The sequence below is a fragment of the Megalobrama amblycephala genome, linkage group LG9, assembly GCF_018812025.1.
Source record: "Megalobrama amblycephala isolate DHTTF-2021 linkage group LG9, ASM1881202v1, whole genome shotgun sequence".
NCBI lineage: Eukaryota > Metazoa > Chordata > Actinopteri > Cypriniformes > Xenocyprididae > Megalobrama > Megalobrama amblycephala.
Window position 1 is genome coordinate 29,710,921 of NC_063052.1, and position 16,697 is coordinate 29,727,617.

Genomic DNA, 16,697 nt, shown 5'->3' on the forward strand with positions numbered 1-16,697 from the left:
TTTCCATGGTAACGCCAGCTGAAGTGGAAAAGACTTTTTTGTAAGAGTGCTGATGCAGTGTGTGTGTGTGTGTCTGTCTGTGTGTTGGGTGAACAGATGGGGTTCCTTGTGTTTTCTTTTTTGTGGTCAACAACAGAATGATTTTTCCCCAGGGTTTCATGACAGTGGCAGAGAAAATGAAGCACACTTTTCTTTTTGCCTCTGCTGGATTTTATTGCCATCTGTTAATTGTCTCAGGCTGAAATCTCGTCATGACCCTAATCAAGCCGACTCTTGTGAAACTCCTTTAACCTCTGACCCCTAGCGCCATCTACCTCTCCTACATCCGGTCCTGACCCTGATCACCTGTTTGAAACCTGGTGAAAGTCTTGCATTTGTTGTCAAATCACACAGCTGTTAAAACACTGATGCATTTTTGGCAAAGGAAGCAGAGATTAAGGAAAAATCACAGAAAGTCTCTGTGGTCCTGAAAGAGAAGATTGTTTCATCTAGCTTACTTTGACTAAAATAGAGCTAAATCAGTTGTCATTATTAGTGAACTGGACAGAGCTTTAGACTGCTGTACAGAAAAAAAAAACGCTTTATTGAAGATTGAACAGTGAAACAGGACTCAATTGAAGTAACAATCACTAGTTCTTTAAGGCAAACCAAACCCTCAGGAGACTGTTGCTCCATTTTTCATTTTTCTTTCTTTTTTAATGCTTTGGCAGGATAGTTTGCATAATATTCTGTGAACATCAGAAACTATTTCATCAGCAAAAGAGGTGCCAAAACTCATGCACGCATATCAAACATTCATGCACGCATATCTACCTATATGTGTGTGTGTGTAGGTATGTGTATATGAATGAATGAATGTATGTATTTTTGTTTTCAGGTTTGTGTATATTTGTGCATGTATGTATGTATGAATGTACTGTAAGTATGTGTGTATGTAGGTATGTATACATATGTATATATATGAATGTGTGTGTATACATATGTATGTATGTATGCATGTATGGATATACATACACACACCTACATACACACTGCTTAATTTTCAGTGCTTATTTTATTTTTTTTAATTGTTAGGTGAAATATGATATATAAGAAAATACATATGAAATATGATCCACACTTTAAACAGCTGTTATTACATTGTGTTACTGTGCATAAATTCAGAATAATTCAAAACAATGAAACAAATAATTTGAGAACTTTTTATTTGAAATGTCAGTGTCAGGAAAAGAAAAAAATAAAATAAAATAAAACAGCAATATAAATATTAGCATATAAAATGCAAGTAGCACACAGGAGCCGGGAATCAAAGCGTTTTATCAGCGATGTTACAGCAGGATTACAGCATCAGCAGACACACACGCACACACACAGATAATAGATCTATTCAGGTTCTTCATATAGACATTAAGAAGCATTCTCACATGTAAGCACAACAGAGATCACAAAATTAATAAACGGAGGCATTTAGGTCTATTCGTCCTCCATTTTGTGTCTTTTCATGGAAAAGTGTGACAGGAAAAGAGGAAAGATGAACACAAAAATATATGCATAACATCACAACTTCTAGACTAAGAGTGTGTCTATTTATTTTCATAAGTAAAAGTTAAACTCTTTATTTACAGGTGCGTTAGTTGGCCTTCATAGTACTAAAGAACTACATTGGTAACACAGAGTGTCAAATGTTTGTTTTTTTTCTTCCTTTTACTCCATTTTGATATTTTTGTGCATTTTTTTCTAAAAAATAAAATGACATTCCAGTAGTAAGCCATTCCTCTTGAGCAGATAATCTAAAAAGGTTTCATGTGTGTTTTTTAAGGGCTGATTTCTATTTACAAAGGAACGTCGTGTCAATGCGAAAGTGATCCGGAATCAGCATTTGGACGGAATATTTGCGTCATAAGTAAAGTTCTAGAACACCAGCTTTCCAAAAGTTCCGACTGACTCTTTAATGGATTTAACGTGTGCTTGTTGTACATTCGGTGTGCACAAGTTGCCTTCTAAATTGAATTTAAATCCATTCATATTGAAATCACTGAGCTTGTTGCACATGGCCAAAAGAAAGAACAGCCTTTGCATCAGGAAATTGCTGCCGTATGTCAGCCACTCAATGTCAGGAGGTTTTGTCACCATCAAAACAGCAGATACTCATAGCGAGCATCGTTAATAACTCATCTAATTACAACCAGAACCGATAAAGAGCTTCAACACTTCAGGATGACCTGGAAATACTGAATATTAAGGACGATACTCCACTGCAGGTGCTTATGGACTTACAGGTAACTGGTTTCACAACGCTCCCGTCATGGCTCTGACGTCGCTAATGCTCCAAAAACATTCAGTTAATGTTTAAAAAAACAAAAACAACAACTAATCTCTGGCTCAGTGATACACAGGGGAATCCATTCTTAGATTACTCGAAAGAAAACACAATAAAAGCGGATGGTGAGAAGTCTGTAGACGTCAGGTGACATGGCGATTATCTATGGCGCAAAAAACAGCATGCAGCAATAATCACCTGAATTGTCATCTATGTGAACACTTCTCCTAAAATAATCAATTAAAAAAAAAAGTCCATAGTGGTATTTTAGTAAACAATTACAAAAGTAATAATAATCATGATGCGTTTTACAAACATCGCATCATCCTACTGGGCACGTCAGGAAATGCAGAAATGGACACTGTGTCTTTGTATAAACAAGATCATGATTGTTATAATAATACATTTCCTCGTTCTGTCCAGATGTCATGGTGACCACGGTAAATACATTATTGGCTAGATATATGCAGGAATATAGTGTCGCTTAAAAGTTGCATAAACTTGGCAAACGTGAGCATGAAAATCTGAAATTTCAAAGGGTTCAGAATAATATGCAAATGATTTTACAGTACTTGAGCAGGAAAATAAAATAAAACGCAAAGCAGTTAGATGAATCTGAGAAGTGGGTTTACGTTGACAGTTTTTTTTACCCTATATTTTTCCAGCAAACCTCAGGACAGCAAAGGATGGAGTTGTCCAGCTATTTCAACCTCCCTAAATTTTACCCCTACGTATCTACCATGCCTCAGCGCTCTACTTCTTCTCCTTCTTGGTGGATTTCTTCTTGCTGGCAGGCGTCTGGGCAGCCTTGGGCGGCTCGGGTTGCGCGGCGGCGGCGACCTGCGGTGGAGGCAGCGCCTGCTGGGGTTGCTGTTGGTTGGAGGTCAGAGTGGCGGTGCTGCCAGGGATGTAGACGTTCTGCCGGTAATCGGGGACGTGCTGCAGGGTGAACTGAGGGCTGTAGCGGGTGCTCAGACCCATGGTGCCCGGGGCCAGAGTGTTGGTCGCCTCGCTGACCTCTGCAGAGAAAGAGTTTTCCGTTAGGTGATTTTCGGAGGATTTCTGTATTATTAATATTGATTCAATGACAGTGTCAATGTTGCAAAGTTCATTGGTTACACTTTATTTTGAGACATTCTGTTGACTGTAAGTAACATCGCACATACATGTCAATGAACTCTCATTAGAGTATTAGTTGACTGTTAGGGGTAGTAAAATAAGTTGACATACTTGCAGAGTGACGTATAGTCAGTAGAATGTCTGTTGGTGGACCATCGCAATAAAGTGTCATCAGATATTAAGCAGACAGTCTTCTAATAATCTAATGAGAGTTAGTTGACATGTAGGTGCAACATTACTTATAGTCAGCAGAATGTGGACCATCAAAATAAAGTTTTACCAATTCGTTATGAATTGGAAGTTCAGCTGTAAATCAGCTCTACAGAAGATAATAGTGTCATCATTCAGCTCGAGTCAGTTCAGTGTTCAGTAACAGTGTTGATGTTGCAGAGTTCATCAATTATGAAATGAACTCTGTAGAGCTGCTTTGCAGCTGAATCGAAGACAATAGTGCCATCATTCAGTTCAAGTTTTGTTCTCATCCAGTAGTGTCAATGCAGTCCCTTGTGAAAAATAAATATACCAAATGCATTTGAAATACATTTATTTTATGCTAAGTTTACTACAATTACATATACTTAAGTACTTAATATAAATACCCTGTTGGTATACTAAATTGCAGTACTTAAAGTCTGCTAAATTGGAACAACTAATTTTGCACTTAATGCACTTCAGTTATCTGGAAGTAGTGCTGAGGTCCAGCTAAAGATATACTTAAATTTATCTGATTGTGCTAAAGTGGAACTACTTTAGGTACACTTTAAATGTCTTGCATTTAAAGGCTGATATTATACAGTGATCATACTATATATCCTTACTAATAATGATATTAAAACACATTTTAGACTTGTGCATTGTGCAGTAAATAAGCACTCCAAATAAAGTTTAATTATAATATGTCAGCAAGTCTCAAGAGATATGTCAGTTATATGTTAGTGGATTATACTTAGTAAGAAATAAATGTATGTAATTTAATGTATTTGTAATAGTTTTTTTTTTTTTTTCTTTTTTTTTCATTTGGGGTCACTTTGCATAAATAACACGAGGAAACACCAGTAGGAGTCCAGAAACTGAAATGAACCAGAAACTCTTTTTAAACCCAACAAAGCTTATTCTACAAGACTTTAACCTAGAAAACGAACAATGACAAATGCAAACAAACAGAGTGTTAATGGAAACCTGCTGATTGGCTGATCACAGAACAACGCTGGACAGAACAGTGGAAACACTGACACACTCCCCGACGGGAAGCAAATAACTCGATAATGTCTGTCTAAGAGTCTTTGCAGAACAAATATAAAATGATTCCACTTGCATCTCATGTGTCTGTGTGAATGTCTTTAGAATCTGGCCAAAACTATCTGCTTTTACATATGCTGATGTACACCACAGTCAGTAAGATTTTTTTTTTTTTTTAAATGAACACTTTTATACACCAAGGATGCATTAAATTGATCAAAAATGACAGTAAAGGCATGTTTCCATTTCAAATAAATACTGTTAACTTATTTTGGACTTTCTATTCATCAAAAAATCCCGATAGAAAAACTGATAATCAAAAATGTTTCTTGAGCAGCAAATCAGCATATTAGAATGATTTCTGAAGGATCACGTGACACTGAAGACTGGAGCAATGATGCTTTAAATTCAGCTTTGCATCACACAAATAAATTAAACTGCTCAAACGTTAGTGGTAAGATTTCTTCGAGTTAGTCAGTAGTTAGTTATTAGCTTTATGTAACAGCAGCTGTCATCTAAATGATGAGCAAATACCACAGCAGCTTTGTGTGATGAGTCACTTTCTTTTTGTTCTCTCTCAGTCACAGCAGCAGTGAAAATAAAAGGAAACATGAGAGGATGATGTCATGCTGCTGTGTCACCAGCTTTGATGTGGTTTACATAGATACGGGCCGCTGGATTGTCTGTGTGTTCATTCAACGTGATAGACACAAATCTATGCAAAACCTGGTCTGATTATGATGTAAATGCCTAATTTATTTAGAAAGAACTGACGGTCTGTGAAGTCAACACTGTTTCTCATGTGTTTTCAACATTACATATGCACAATCTAATACTTAGTAAAATATAGCGCAAGAGAGAGATTCTCACCGTTAGCAGCGGCCATCAGCGCCTGGAGCTGCTCGGCCTCGGTGGGGGGGTTGGGCCAGGGTCCTGTTCCCACGGCAACCTCAGGAGTGGCAGCAGCCCTGCAGAGAGGAAGAGGAAGTAGAGTCAGCAAAACAGAGGCCGTTCTGTAATGCTGCTATCAGCAACAGCTGCAGAGAGAGAGAGTGTGTGTGTGTGTGTGTGTGTGTGTGTGTGTGTGTGTGAGGCGCTTTGTGCCCTCATTTTAACACACACTCAATCCTCCATGTTACTTTTAACTACACCATGTTGGAACGCTGGTGGAAAACGCAAACGACCGGAGAACGAGAGGTAACAGCTGCTGAAAACTACAGCGCACGCACACAAAACCACTGAACATTTCCATGTGTGGCGACTTGATCTTCAAAGGCGTGTTCAATTTGCATCCACGGTGAACAAAAGCCCTGATCGCACTAAAATTCACCTCATTACACACACAAACGTTCTTTACTGTCGGTAACCAGGAGAAGCAACAAATACTCTTCCAATTTACCACCATTAATTCCCCACTAGCACACAAGCTTTATTTGGAAGATTAAAGCTCCACAAACAATACATAATGTGTTAATTAAACATTAAAATGATGACATTAAAATACTTTCCTTAATTAGTATCAACTACCCTACGTGAACAAAGGACAAATCGCTGTTCCTCATAAAAAACTCCGGATGTTCTCTTTTCTCTGCGTGTGAGAGGAATAATGGAGATTCCTCATCCTGTTCCCAGCATCAGGAAATACACCGCTGTTCAAAAGTTCAGAGTCAGGATTTTTTAATGTTTTTGAAAGAAGTCTCTTCTGCCACCAATGCTGCATTTATTTGATCAAAAATACAGTAAAAACAGTAATATTGTGAAATATTATTACTATTTAAAATAACTGTTTACTATGTGAATATATTGTAAAATGTAATTTATTCCTGTGATCAAAGCTGAATTTTCAGCATCATTACTCCAGTCTTCAGTGTCACATGATCCTTCAGAAATCATTCTAATATGATGATTTGCTGCTCATAAAACATTTATGATTATTATCAATGTTGAAATCAGTTGAATTTTTGTTGAAACTGTGATTTATTCCTCTTTTGTAATATATTATAAATGTCTTTACTGTCATTTTTGATCAACTGAATGCATTCTGGCTGAATAAAAGTATTAATTTCTTTAAAAATAAATAAATAAATGAATAAAAAGAAAGAAACCAAACTTTTGAACACTAATCTATGTTTATGAACACTAATGTCTCTTCCAGATGTGAAATCCATAAATCGCATATGATCTTGAAATTGTGCGCCGATGAATGGTTTCAGATCTCCACCTTGTAAACACCGCCTAATTAATGTCATCAACATTTACATAAGAGCACCAGTCAACGTCCTAACGCTTTACTTGAGAATCGCGAGCGGCAAGAATTGCCAAATACCTGCAGTACTCCGACTCTGCCACAAGGAAAAGTGTGTAGCTACGCCTGCTTAAACCCCTGCTACGTTAAAGAGCATTTTTAAAAATATGAACACTGGCGTTTTTTTTTAAATAAGGCCCCTGGAGCTTTTCATTCTGTTTAACTCAAATGAATACAGATTCTTGAAAATCAGGGTGTAACAAACAGGACAAAACCACGCAACACACCATCTCACCATTATGTCCGTTACACCATCGGTCTGTATTGACATAATACAAATAAGTTTGAATTACTAACAAGCATCTTGATGCTAATGCCAAAGGCCATCTGTCTCTGAAAGGGTTTAAAAGAAAGTTGGGGTCTCACTTCCTGTCTTATATGAGCCCAGCGGCTGTAAAACAGTCTAACACCACAGACACCAGATGATTAACAGCAACATCTGCATACAAGACACGACCGCAGAAGGGGCGGCAACAGAGGATGAAAACAGACTCAAAGACAGGAAAACTGGGAAAGAATGAAAGGAAGACTAACAGACAGACAGAAGGAAAGAAAGAAAAACAGAAAGACAAACAGAAAGAAAGAAAAAGAAAGAAAGAAAGAAAGAAAGAAAGGGACAGATGGATGGACGGATGGACAGAAATAACAAAAAAAGATAGAAAAAAGGGAGGAAAGAAAGAAAGAGTTTTAAGAACAACAACAAAAAAATATAATTTAAGCATGTGAAGGAAAAAGTGACAGAAAGAATGGATGAAAGAATGAAAAGCAGAAAGAGATTTGAGAAGGGAAAGACTGTTTTTGCCAAGCATTTCAAAAGGGATAAACTCACAGTGCCAAGATGAGGGGAAAAAACAGGGTGATGTTGTTTTAGAGTGAACAACTAATGAGAACCAGAGCTGATCTGAATTCATTTCATATGGATGCATCATTACTGACAGTCTGAGATCAAACCTGCAACCTTCAGGCCACCAGCTCAGATCTTTAACCATTAAAGGTGCCCTAGAACTTTTTTTTAAAAGATGTAATATAAGTCTAAGGTGTCCCCTGAATGTGTCTGTGAAGTTTCAGCTCAAAATACCCCATAGATTTTTTTTAATTCATTTTTTTAACTGCCTATTTTGGGGCATAATTAGAAATGAGCCGATTCAGGGTGTGTGGCCCTTTAAATCTGGTGCTCCACACCCCAAGAGCTCGCGCTTGCCTTAAACAACATAAAAAAAGTTCACACAGCTAATATAACCCTCAAAATGGATCTTTACAAAGTGTTCGTCATGCAGCATGTCTAATCGCGTAAGTACAGTGTTTATTTTGATGTTTATATTTGATTCTCTATGAGTTTGAGGCTGTGCTCCGTGGCTAACAGCTAATGCTACACTGTTGGAGAGATTTATAAAGAATGAAGTTGTGTTTATGCATTATACAGACTGCAAGTGTTTAAAAATGAAAATAGCGACGACTCTCTTGTCTCCGTGAATACAGTAAGAAACGATGGTAACTTTAACCACATTTAACAGTACATTAGCAACATGCTAACGAAACATTTAGAAAAACAATTTACAAATATCACTAAAAATATCATGATATCATGAATCATGACAGTTATTATTGCTCCATCTGCCATTTTTTGCTATTGTCCTTGCTTGCTTACCTAGTCTGATGTTCAGCTGTGCACATCCAGACGTTTTGCCCTTGTCTAATGCCTTTCATAATGTTGAGAACATGGGCTGGCATATGCAAATATTGGGGCGTACACCCCGACTGTTACGTAACAGTCAGTGTTACGTTGAGATTCGCCTGTTCTTCAGAGGTCTTTTAAACAAATGAGATTTATATAAGAAGGAGGAAACAATGGAGTTTGAGACTCATTGTATGTCATTTCCATGTACTGAACTCTTGTTATTTAACTATGCCGAGGTAAATTCAATTTTTGAATCTAGGGCACCTTTAAACCACTGCTGCTTATAGAACTATGCAAACCGGGTTAACTGGCGTATCCTGGCGCAACGCTTCAGGACAACAGACAACAGTTCCTGTTCACCAGCGTGAAGATAAGATGCCTCACTTCTCCATAATCAGCGTCTCATCACATTTGCAGGAAATCACACTTCCTGTGGTCAGCATTATCACATCCTGTGGTTGGATAATCACTTCCTTTGGACCAGATTGCATGGGTTGTCAAAAACCAAGAGTTATGGTCCAAGATGTCATTGTTTGTAGCTATTAATTCCTAAAACCCCTTACAAACGTTTACACAAAAGACATTATGTCATTATATGTTGTGCAATTCCCTTCACAGTTCCAAAACCATGGGACGCACTACAACAAAACTAATCATACACTACTATACAAGACACAACGCTACACACTGCATTCTATTCTATGAGCAGAACGGCCCCTGAGGGTCCCAGCGTCACTATTGGACACTAATGCAGCGCCGTTCAGGAACCTGATCCAGGACAAAAACCTACAGGAGCGAGCAGGGACACTAGCTACACTTCAATACCTCAGCCTGCTCGGCGGCGTCCATCTTACATGTGTGGGCTGGAGCTTGAAGGAACTGAAAAAAAGATTGAAATTAACTATGATGTTTTGCTGGAAACGGGGGTAGGAGAACCAAACTGAAAGACGGACAACCATTATGTTGTTACTTTAGTATCACTTAGATACTATTAGAGCTTTTAATATTTTGAGTATAATATATTTTGAACGAAGTTAAAGTTTAAATTTTTTATTTCAGTGTTATTTTTACATCAGGTTAAACTAAATTAAAAATATAGCTGCAGGCAGCGATGACGGGCCTAAGCCCTGGTGACACCGCCACCCTGGTGGCTGCAGGGCAACTGTGCACAACGGGCAATATGGATTTAAACTGTATTTAAACTAAAATAATTAGTTTTTGAGCATGGTAAGGGTGCCCGAGAAGTTGGGAAAAAATTAAAATAATAATAATAATAATAATAATAATAATAATAATAATCCTTTCAGGGCTTGTGAAACTACACTGTAAAAATTATTATTATTTTTTTTTATTTTTTATTTTTTTTTGACAAACTCCTAAACTTCTCTCCTTAACCGTTGGACTCACCCATCCAACTTGTTTGTATTTTTTTAACACTTTTTATTCATGTTTGTAGTTCTAATCGAATCCTCGTCCAATGTACAGAATTAGTGTGTTCCACTAAAGGGATCTTTGGAATACTCATTTCAACATACTATGATTTGGAACACACTAATTCTAATTTGGAATACTATTTAGGAAGGATAGTAAGGGAATTGGGATGCAGCAACTATTTCAGTCTTACTTAAAATGTCAGTTCCATGTGTTACTTTCCATTTTTCTTTGTAACTATTTGTAAAATGAATTAGCAATTCCTGAGTTATTTCCTAGCTTTTTCAAGTAAATCCTAAACCAAATTTTTGGTGACATTTACTTTATTTCAAGTGATGTAGTTTTTTTTTTTTTATGGTTGTAGTTTTAGTTAACTATAATAACCCTGCTAACAACACACAGGTCTTCGGGCCCGCTGCTATATATGTAGCACTGCCAATTTAAACTAAACAAAAAGATTTAATTTCTTCCAAATGGCTTCTTTCAAACTGGGTCCTGTCAGGCTGGAATGTGTTGTGTAACGTCTGTTATGGAAACCGATGCGCCATGAACACTGGCACACGAGAGAATCGGGACCCTACTGGCTGCCTGTGACCGGCCCCTCCCCCTGAAGAGCACCTGATTGGATGAGTTGCTGTCAATCACACTGAAATGGTCAAAGCGTCAAAGCCCTTTGGCATCTTAATGGTTCCAATCAGTTTCAGCACAATGCATTGACTATAACAGGCATTAGCATGGCAATAAACCTCACTGTCCCCCTCTTTTACTCTTTCTGGCCCCTCTCTCTCTCTCTCTCTGTCTCTTGGCAGATTGAGGCATTGGGGGTGGAGGGGTAAGTGCTTGAACAACAGCAGCCATTTTGTTAAGAGGAGACGAACATTAAGATTCAGCACACAGCTAGTTTCTTTCTCTTTTTGTTTCTCTCTTTCTCTTTGGATATGTTTGGAAAAGTCTTATTTATACAATATGCAGTATGTACACTGCGCATGCAATACTAGCTTGATATGAATTCAAATAGTTTATTGTTCACAACATAAGCTATTTCTTTTACCCGTGTACACGAAGGCAGCATTTGTCTCTTATACAAAAGCAAATGTGCATGCAAATCTATTTCTGTACATCATCTCTATACATACTCATATATGTGCACCTCAATGTGTGTTAACCATTTATTCAATGCAAATGTTTTTGAAAAGAGGGGACTTTCTGCTTTTACATAATGCAAATCTAAGTGAACATGTGCGTATGTGTGTGTGTGTGTGTGTTACTCACCCACTGGGCCCGGGCCTCTGGTTCTGTGTGAAACGCCAGTCACCGCTGGGTGGTTTTTGCTGTAATGAGACAAAAGGAAAAACATGAGTAATGACATATAAAAAGAAAAGCAAAGACTCACCATTCGTTTGTGAGTGTATTTGTGTGACCTTGCTGTTGCCATGGGGACAGAGGAATGATGTAAGTGTGTATCCTGTGTGTGGTGACGGCCGTCAGTGTGACCTTGAGGACACAGCATGTGACCAAACCATGAGAACGAGAGACTTGTTCAATTCATTGTGATCATGTTTCCTTTGGCACTATATAATCAAATCTAAATGAATGTCAGAAGCAGCTTTTACAAACGACCTATAGAGGTTTCATTTGAAATGGATGGGTGCTAAATAAGTTACAGTTACACACACACACACACACACACACAGTCCAGGACTGTTCCAGTGAGCGAGAAACAAGCTCTGTGACTAATTGGGTCAAAGACAAAAAGACCATTGTGATTCCATCCTCAGGACAGCAAACACTCACACTGCGTATTATCTCTATAAAATGTCACAAATCCCCAAATAAAAATGCATATATAATACTTAAAAACACCATGATAAACCATGATCTCCACTTCTAGAATTTAATTACTTTTCATCTGTATTCTCTGATTGGGCATCGAAATGGAAAACTGAAAAAAATTAACCAAAACCAAAGAGAAATGAGCTAAACAAAGAAAGACACTAAAAAGTCATATGATGGCATCAACATTAAAGGATTAGTTCACTTCAGAATAAATTTCCTGATAATTTACTAACCCCCATGTCATCCAAGATGTTTATGTCTTTCTTTCTTCAGTTGAAGATAAATGAATGTTTTTGAGGAAAACATTCCAGGATTTTTCTCCATATAGTGGACTTCACTGGGGTTCAACAGGTTGAAGGTCCAGTTTCAGTGCAGCTTCAAAGAGCTCTACACGATCCCAGACGAGGAATAAGGGTCTTATCTAGCGTCATTTTCTAAAAATAAATAAATAAAAATGTATATACTTTTTAACCACAAATTCTCATCTTGCACTGCTCTGTGATGTGCCACACATTACGTAATCACATTGGAAAGGTCACGAAAACTCCCCCAACTTCATCAAAATCATCACACACCGTTGTTTTACCTTTTTTTGTAAAGGGTGTTTGACTTAGTCTTTGCATGTTCACTTTGTAGACACTGGATTGGTACTTCCGCCTACGTCACGTGTGACCTTTCTAACGTGATCACGTCATGAGTGGCGCATCGCAGAGCAGTGCAAGACGAGCATTTGTGGTGAAAAAGTATATATATATATATATATATATATATATATATATATATTTATTTTTTTTTTTAAATGACCGATGGTTTCTCTAGATAAGACTCTTATTCCTCATCTGGGATCATGTAGAGCTCTTTGAAGCTGCACTGAAACTGACATTTGGACCTTCAACCTGTTGAACCCCAGTGAAGTCCACTATATGGAGAAAAATCCTGGAATGTTTTCCTCAAAAACCTTAATTTATTTTCAGCTGAAGAAAGAAAGACAAACATCTTAGCTGACATGAGGGTGAGTAAATTATCAGGAAATTATTATTCAGAAGTGAACTAATCCTTTAAATGGCATCAACATAAATTAGCATTTACAGCCCTTTTTAGTTCTGTGATGTCTCATATTTCAACAAGAAAAAACAAACAAAGGGCAAAAAAGCAACACCCACAAACGCCAGATGAACAACAGCTGAAATAAAAACACACAACAGAATACACATATGTATTATATAAATGAGGACTGACGGTTGGCTTATGTTTTTTTATATATAAAAGATAATTATAATAACTAGATTAACCTAAACAACAACTTTTGGGCACAATTTTGTTTGTGAAGTATAGCCAAATAAATCCATAAACATTGTAAACCTAATAACTATACTAGCCTAAACCTGACCTGTATGAGGAAACATTTAGCATACTTTCTATTTATTTTTACATTTGTAAACGTCCCCAAAATTAGTTTAATTATTTTGTTCGATTTAGACCACTTCTGTAAACGATTTTGTTTGAAAAGTATAGACAAGTAAACCCATAAATACAAAATTGTAAACCTAGACTAGCCTAAACTTGACCTGTATAAGAAAATGTAAATCATTTACACAATTTGTACATTTTCAAATGCCCTTAAAATGAGGTTTTTGTCCAGTTTAAGCTTTGTGAACAATTCTGTTTGCAAAGTACAGCCAAATACACCCATAAACACACAGTCCTAAACCTCTCAAACAGAACACCATGACTCGCCTCACTCTGTACACATATAAACAGATTAATCAGAACAATGAGAGAGATCACAACACAATTCATATTCAGGGTCAGAGTCTTTCAGACAGTAATGACTCCTGCATATCCTCATGTGTACAAAATGCTCATTCAGCGAGGGCAGAGCGTGAAGGTTACATCTGCCTGCAGGAATGTCAGGAATAAAACAAAATCTTCCATAATGAGGAGTCTGTCTTTCTCATGAGTATGCTGTACATCGCCTACTATGTTTAAAATAGAATCTGAAACGGTATCAGAAATAAACATTTCAAACAGTAGTATGAATCATTGTTGCCTTCTAACCTCACCGTGTTCCGTTTTGAATTCAAGATTCCAATGAGCAGTCCATCACCACGGTGATCAGAATGAGGTCACACAACTTGACCATGCCACACATAAACTCAAAGTCGAAGATGGGTAGTTCCCTCTCAAATAATGGTATTTACATATTGAATATTTATACAAATAACACACAATAGATGTATCATGCTCCCAAACACACACATACACACAAAATACGCCTAAAGGACTGTGTGACATCTGTAAACAAACACTAATGCTCTGCACACATGGCAAAGCAGGATGAAACACACCTATGTATAAACATACACACACTTTTACAACGTGTATCAAATCAGTCATGCTAAAGCCTGAAAAATCAACACAAAAAGTAATATGACTGACTCTAAATTCTGATTGAGGCACATTCAAAAGACACTGGATTGTATGCACACATTCAGCTTACAGATACTGATCTATCTTAACCCATTTATTTTAACTATACTTCACAAACATTTGGCCTTAATCTATAGCTTTACATCTGGCACACACACATGAACCAAGACAACATCTGGATCAGTATATCAACCCTGAAAGATCCTGTGAATTAACACACTAGATTTATCCAAGACATCCTTCCTCATAGATCACATGGAAAACATCCATATGACATATATCCTGACCACACAATAGAGAAACATCCCCGCCATATTTAAACACTGAACAGGAAGGTACCTGATTCCCTAAAGATCTATTTTTCTTTGTATATCTTACAAACACTCTGCAGGAGTAACATGCTGCTCTCTGTATAAACTGTACACACATTATCACTAGAAACATAAGGGCAGATGCATATGACTAAACATTGATTAATGACTCTTCTGACTAGAAAGCAGCCACCCACCATCATGGTTGTGAGATTTGCACAGATAAATTGAGTTTGATTGGAAGGCAGTCTGATTATACTGATCAGGACGGACGGTCACAGCTAAAAAAGAATAAAAGTAGGAGCTTCACTGCAAGAGCTTCAGAGAAAAGCAAGGGCAACACGATCAAAGAGATCAAAATGAAATGGGTTAATCTGAAAACATGGGACCAATCTGACAGAAAGTCATGAAATATGTTTACCGTCATAACATGACTACAGAAGGTCAACGAATCCAGAAAGTAACAAATCTCCAAACCGCATGAAGTATGTTGCTTAGAGGTCGATCAGAGCCTTTCCAACTAATTTGGCTCATCAACCAGCCTGTCATGTATTAAATTGGGGTTTTTACATAAATATTGGCATATAAACAAATGAATTTCACAGGAATATGGCATTGCACATTAAAACCAAATGCCACACTCTACAAAAAAAAAAAAACTATTTTGTGTTCATTTTCAGTGAGCAAGAGAGTAATTTTTAAACAACGGTTGAGGTAAATAAAACTACCCAGCATGTTGGGTCAAACATTTAATTAAGGTCCCCACGGTACTCAATTTAGGTCCCCACGGTGACAAGAGTTTCCATGAGTCTGTGTGCATTCAGTCTATATTACCTACTGGGATAGAAAAACATGTACACACACACACACACACACACACACACACACAGAGCCCTCTCTCTGTCCTTTACCATTCTACGATTCTTCCATCTCTATTGAAACTCACATGCCCACCTCCTCTCTCTCTCTCTCTCTCTCTCTCTCACACACACACACACACACACACACACACACAGCACGTGTCATGATAGCTGAGCCAGATGGCAGCCCAGCGACCCGAGAGACAAAACGACTCTCAAGAGACTTAGAGATGGGACATTAGGTCCAGGACGGAGAGAATAGGACAAAGAAAAAGAGGAAAACCTTATTTCTCAGGCTCATCCCTCTACAGATGTAAACACAGGAGATTATAGAGGAATTCAGTTTCAACAAACAGCAAACTCATTTAACACACTTGCCCAAAGCTCTACAAATAAGCACTTCACATGCCATAGAAACAAGAGAAACTTTTCAATTCCTATACAAGACAACAGTTCATGAAAAAGAGAATTGCGAATCACTGTGGAGATTTCCTATGGGATAACCCAGATGTGACATGCTCACGCACAATGTAGGTCACATGACTCAGACGTGTGGAATCAATAACATGAGTTCAGCACAACAGGAAGTCAGGGGTCAATGAACGACCTCTGGAATCCTGTTATCCCGCCACATCTTTCTTCCACTACCTATTTCCTCTTTCTCTTTCTCCATCCGTGATATTCCCGCCTTTTCCTTCCCCCATCCAAAACCTCATTTCTCTCTGTCGGTCTGTTCCTCTTCCTGTCCATCTGGTGTCCATGTCTCTTTTTAGAGCTTCTGTTCCGTAAATTCTCCATGTTTGCTCTAAATGTCTGTTTGCTTCATGTCTTCCATCTGAATCAGTGTTTCTCATCTGATGAGTCACGGACAGCAGGGAAAAACAACGCTAATTGCAAGTAATAAAATGCAGCTAATCTTATATTACCGTGCATGGTTTGGTTATATGAGATTAGCTTTATTTTATTACTTGCATTTAGCATTGTTTTTCCCTGCTGTCCGTGACCCATCAGTCGAGAATCAGGGGACAGGCATTTTTTGTTTACTTTTGTACAATTTTGGTACAAGCATCTTCACTTGATATACAGCTCAGGACCCAGATTTTACTTTTACTTTGGATTTTACCACTAATCTAAATCTGTTTTTTCCCTCCGACAGCCATGTTTCCAA

General features: G+C 37.7%; 1 protein-coding gene across 21 annotated transcripts in view; it reads right to left on the reverse strand.

Annotated features, from left to right (window-relative positions):
* Positions 1 to 1,188: 1,188 nt before the first annotated feature.
* Positions 1,189 to 16,697, reverse strand: part of LOC125275563 (protocadherin gamma-A11-like) — a 205,955-nt gene continuing 190,446 nt past the window's right edge. For all 21 annotated transcript variants that reach the window (XM_048202674.1, XM_048202668.1, XM_048202667.1 and 18 more), the window contains 3 exons: positions 11,365 to 11,423; positions 5,549 to 5,646; positions 1,189 to 3,339 (listed from right to left, as the gene is read on the reverse strand). In XM_048202674.1, the coding sequence (XP_048058631.1) occupies positions 3,074 to 3,339; positions 5,549 to 5,646; positions 11,365 to 11,423 (423 nt within the window). In that variant the 3' untranslated portion in view covers positions 1,189 to 3,073. The remainder of the gene's footprint in view (positions 3,340 to 5,548; positions 5,647 to 11,364; positions 11,424 to 16,697) is intronic.